This window comes from Andrena cerasifolii, chromosome 11, assembly GCF_050908995.1.
Source record: "Andrena cerasifolii isolate SP2316 chromosome 11, iyAndCera1_principal, whole genome shotgun sequence".
Lineage (NCBI taxonomy): Eukaryota > Metazoa > Arthropoda > Insecta > Hymenoptera > Andrenidae > Andrena > Andrena cerasifolii.
In genome coordinates, this window is record NC_135128.1 from 10,325,189 (window position 1) to 10,330,721 (window position 5,533).

Genomic DNA, 5,533 nt, shown 5'->3' on the forward strand with positions numbered 1-5,533 from the left:
CCGGCGAGGCGACTCGGGGGCGGCGCACAATCCCCGGTAGGATTGAATTATCGGCGTTAAATTTCACGTTTTACGCGAGCGAGCGCCGCGCCGGTTCCGTTCCTCGGGCTTGTCAGCAGGCGTCCGATGGAGACATTATAAATGTTAATTGCACGAATTGCACAGTTATCGCCAGAGCCCGAGCCGCCGCCTCCCCGTCCCGTTCTCCCTCGACCGCGTCTACCCGCTCCGGCTTGCGTCCTTCTTTCCCTCAGCTTCCAAACGGCCCTCCGCTGCGTCTCTTTCTCCCGCAGAACTTTCTCCCTCTTCCGCGGCAGAGGCTGCATTTGCATCTCAATCTCGCCGTTGATTTAGCAGTCGTCCAGGGCCATCACTCTTGCCGCGGGAAAGGTCGACTTTAGTATTTTTAGATTAGCTGGCCGCGATATATACAGCCCCGCGTCGGGCAGTTTTTCAAGGTGGCCAGCGATCCGGGTGGACGGGGCCAAAGGTAGAAGAAGAGTGAAAGAGGTTGCTCGGCGGAGGTGGAGGATTCTCTTAAAGAAAACAAGGTCGTGGTCTCCGTTGCGGCTTTAAATTAAACCGGTGGGAGATGGGTCGCCAGCAGGAACCAGGAAAAGACCCCGAGAAGGAGGTCGACTTTTGTCCTTGAAACGTACGATCGTCTGTCAAGGGTGGGGAGGGTTGGCGGGTTGGGTGCGTCACGGGTCGTCGAACTTTTTCGTAATGCACACAGGCCACTGCCGCGAGATCCTTTTACCGGGCTGCGTATTTATACGGCCGGATCGAGGACAAATCTTTCGTCGTAAATACGTTTGGGAGTGTGGCCGATACGAAAGGGGGCCGGCATTGTAATATCCGCGAGCGTGGTTAGAGGTACCACGTAGCTTAACGCTACGCCTGCGTTTCATAAATACGCCGCACTGTCCCATTATTTCGCTTTATGCTATAGGCAAGTGAAATATCAGCGGGCCGGGGCCCGCAAGTTGATAAGACACTGCGCGATACACGGGTGACGCAACGCGTCGAATTTTCCCCGCTTAATTCGCTTTGTGCGCGAAAGGGCAGCCGATCGCCGGGTCGCGGAACAGTAAAACGGCGATCATTATGGGCTCCGCTCCCGCATCGCAAGCTCCCGTCGGTGCATCGACACCGCACTATATCATCTAACGAGTCAACTTTTACGCCGTTCCACCTGCCGCCATCTTGGAATACGTAAATAAACGCTATCTTGATCTTAATGGATCCGCGAGCGAGCGTGTCCGGATGGCTGAAGGCACGGCAAACAATTGTTGCTATTATCGCGTCAAACGAAGAAAGATGCTTATACGTAGATGGATATCTTGGGAAACGCTGTAAATCCTTGGGTGAAGTATAGCCTACTAAAGGATCAAGCTCTCTCGGACGGTTAAGGGGGTACAGAACTATTGAACGACTGAAATCGACGGCTTCTTTTCGGTTGGATTTAACAGTTTTTTATGCACAGAATGGTGAAAATTATTCAAGTTATTTGAGGCTAAGGATGGTCCCAGCGTAGCTAAGAAACTTTGTTGTAGATGTTCACAACGGATAACACTTTCAGAATTAATAATAATAAAAAAAATCAATTGTTCGCGATTTCAGTAGTCCTGTAATCTCTTAAGGGGGGAATTTCTTTTTTTTTGGTCAAAAAATCGATTTTTTGTTTTTTACAGAATCTTGTAGTTTAACTTTGTAGGAATGTCTCTGCAAAATTTTAAGTCAAAATTCATAAAATTTTCAAAGTTATGGACTTTTGAAGTAAGGTATATATTTGGCGGCAAGTGATCGAGCGATCGATACTCCCAGAATCCATGGTACTGTTGTAAAACGTTTATGTTATTGGAGTCGTAGTTTTCTAACAGCCAAGTTCAAATGTATTTGCAGTGACATAAGCATAATTTGACAAAGACATCTTTAGTGACTTCGTTTCGTTCGCCTTGACTCTTGAGCAGTTAGGCCTAAAAGGACGGTGTCAACAGCTGCGGAGCAGACCTACGGTCTGCTTACAAGTACGTGTCGAAAGACAATTTCCAGATGTGAGAAGGAAAAGTCTCTCTATCCTCTTGAACTCTTTAGAGATATTTGTTCGCTTACGTTGCTTGGAACGAGCAGAATGTCTTCGGCTTTTGAAACGTGCACTTCGCTCTCTTCCTGTGAATCTCGATATTATTGTGTTATTGTTTAAACTGTTATTTGTGTTTTTGTTTAAACTGTTATTTGTGTTTTTGTTATTAGTTATTTATGATCTCTTTCTTTGTTTTGTTTTGTCATAGTTTTATTGTTAAATAACTTCATTTGAACACGAGTGCCATGGATAGAAAGCAGCATAGAGGAAGTTCTACGCGTGCTGATAGAACTAAAAAAAGGAAATTCACGGGAAATATTCATACTCGTGAAAGAGAAATTTCATTTGCGAGTACGTCTGCTAAAAAATTGGCATCAACGAATCTTGAAGATTTTACTGTGAATCCAAGCCATGGATATCGGATTATTGCTTTTTTATCAGTTTTCACTGCAATATCTCAATTTGTTGTATGTAAAGTGTGTAAAGGACAAGTGAATTTTTGTGAAACTAATTCTCGTGGATTAGGATTTAAAATCACAATAGAGTGTAAATGTGGTTCTCAATACATAAATTCGTGCCCTTTGATCGATGGTAAATCCTATGAAATAAATAGAAGAATTATTTTAGTTTTGAGAATGTTGGGAGTTGGCAAAGAAGGTTTAAATACATTTTGTGGCCTCATGGACATTTGTCAAGGAATTAGTTCCACTCTATATTATACTTCTTTAGATAGTATATATTCAGGAGCTAAAACAGTTTTTGATATTTTGAGAAGGAAAGCAGTAGAAGAGGAAAAAATAAAAAATGCTGAAAATGGGAACCCGATGACAGAGATCACAGTCTCCGGCGATGGTACATGGAAAAAGAGAGGATTCAATTCATTATTTGGAGTCACATCACTTATTGGAAAATATTCTAGCAAAATAATCGATATCGTAGTGAAATCTTCATATTGCCATGGTTGTAAAGTGTGGGAATCAAAATCTGGTACGGTGGAATACGACCTGTGGATGGAAGAACACAAGGACGAGTGCACTGCTAACCATAGCGGGTCGTCCGGAAAGATGGAAGTGGATGGCATGAAGGAAATGTTCCTGCGATCTGTAGAATATTTTGGAATAAGATATAGAAACTATATTGGTGATGGAGACACAAAGACATTTAAAGCATTGCTCGAGGAAAATCCATATGGTGACGATTTTATATTGAAGAAAAAAGAATGTGTAGGTCATGTAGAGAAACGTATGGGATCGCGGCTAAGAAACATAAAGAAGACCAAGAAACTCGGAGGAAAAAATAAATTAACTGATAAATTAATTAAACAATTAACAGTGTACTATGGTTTAGCTATCAGAAGACATTCAGGTTCTATCGATGACATGTACGAAGCTATATGGGCAACATATTATCATAAAATATCTTCAGATAAATATCCCAAACACATGTACTGTCCAAAGGGGTCTGGTAGTTGGTGTAAATGGCGTAAAGCTGAAGCTGAAGGTACTCTTAAACAATTTAACCACGAGCCACCACTTCATGAAGACGTTGCAAAAGAAATAAAATCAATTTATGAAGATTTATCTTCAAAAGAATTATTAGAAAGGTGTTTGGGTGGTGAAACTCAAAATAACAATGAGAGTTTCAACTCGTCGCTCTGGCGACTTGCCCCCAAACACCTTCATTGTGGACTGAAAACAATTGAGATTTCAGCATTTATAGCAGCAGGCATTTTTAATGAAGGCTGCTATGCAATTTTAAATATCATGGACAATATTGGTATCGTTATTGGAGATCAATGCAAAAGTTTCGCCACGACTAGAGATGAATGGCGATTACAAAGATCGGCGAGACGAAGCCTTGAAGCAACGAAAAAGGCCCGTACAGAGGCTAGAATGGCAAATTTAGAAAAAAATCAATTCGACGAGCAAGAGGAAGGAATAATCTACGGACCTGGAATAGCTGATTAGTTGTAAGTACCTGATATTTGTTCAGTAACTGCACTACAAACTTTAAACGCGTTTTTCTCGACACAACTTTTTCGTAGCTGGTTGACATGATTTAAAAAAAAGTACTGGATCGATCAACTTGAAATTTTAACTGCATGTTAAGAAAGAATTCTTTTATCGTTTGACCTACAGGCAAGACGATAGGTTGTATATATTTTTTTTAATTATCAAAAGTTCGGGTAATTTTTTGCAAAAAATCGAACATCTGAATTTAAACAGTTACCATTTCTCGAAAAATATATTTTTTTTATTCATTGTAGGTCAAACGATAATTATATGTGTATAAAATAAAATCTCATTAGAATTTTTGATTTCAGATAAACTGGAGGGCAGATATCATGTCAACCGTTAATGAAGCAATTGTGCGGAGCGTCCTAGTTCACGGGCAACTGAAACTGTATTTTTAAGTGAACTGAACTGAAAAAATTTATATAACATAATGAAAGTGTTACTAACACATATACAAAGTTTCAAATTAATTAATGTTACATTTTTGTTTATAAAAAATCCTAAAGTATCGATATTTTTGACCAAGAAAAAAGAAATTCCCCCCTTAAGGGGGTATTCTGGTCTAGCGTGCGAGTTTCATGACCATTTTTCAGAATTTTTTATGGGCAATGAAAGTAAGTGTACTACACAAAGGCTTTCCTAAAATCTTAATCGTATTTTTAACTATATTTACAAATTTTTTGGTTGGTAAAAAATTAGTATGATATGTCTGTACGAAGACATGAAAACTGCCATGAGTCTGTCCTTCGTAGGCATCTGAAACAAATGATTAATGAAAAATTTTATTCAGTAAAAATATGGTTATCGTCTGAATCGAGATTATTCATTGAAATTAACTGTTTAACTGTATTTTCCGTTCAACATGGCACCATTTTGTGAAAAATTAATTTTAATGAATAATCTCGATTCAGACGATAACCATATTCTTACTGAATAAAATTTTTCATTAACCATTTGCCTACGAAGAACAGAATCAATTAAATTTTCATGTCTTCATACAGACACATCATACTAATTTTTTCACAACAAAAAAATTCGTAAATATAGTTAAAAGGGCGATTAAGATTTTAGGAAAAACTTTGTGCAGTACACTTACTTTCATTGTCATTAAAAAAAAATTTGAAAATGGTCACGAAACTCGCGCTCTAGGCCAGAATACCCCCTTAAGTTGAAATGAACCTACGAAGCTACCACGGTGAACTGCAGAGAGATGAAAGGCATCAGCTCGCAGAACGCGCTGGTTCTCGATTAAATACCACACTGTTACAGAGTTCTACAGTTCTATCTGTTATGCATATTCAGTATCAAATGTCACACCGTGGCATACGAACAAAGTAGCACAGAAGTGTACCTAGAAGCCAGAACGGTGAAGCTAGAAACTCATACAGTGGTAGAAACTTCTAAAACCGCTAAGAGCGAGCACACCAGTTAC

At 39.7% G+C, this 5,533-nt stretch overlaps 1 protein-coding gene across 2 annotated transcripts; it reads left to right on the forward strand.

Annotated features, from left to right (window-relative positions):
• The first annotated feature begins 1,650 nt into the window (after window positions 1-1,650).
• Window positions 1,651-4,637, forward strand: LOC143374486 (uncharacterized). Of its 2 annotated transcripts, XR_013086669.1 has the most exons (3): window positions 1,651-1,887; window positions 3,992-4,055; window positions 4,410-4,637. XR_013086669.1 is itself a non-coding variant. In XM_076822643.1 (2 exons), exon 1 carries the CDS (start codon window positions 2,332-2,334, stop codon window positions 4,051-4,053), a length of 1,722 nt encoding a protein of 573 aa, XP_076678758.1. In that variant the 5' UTR covers window positions 2,080-2,331; the 3' UTR covers window positions 4,054-4,055; window positions 4,410-4,637. The 2 variants fall into 2 exon arrangements, 1 of the variants encoding a protein (XP_076678758.1); XM_076822643.1 differs by lacking the exon at window positions 1,651-1,887 and having other exon boundaries at window positions 2,080-4,055.
• Window positions 4,638-5,533: the final 896 nt, after the last annotated feature.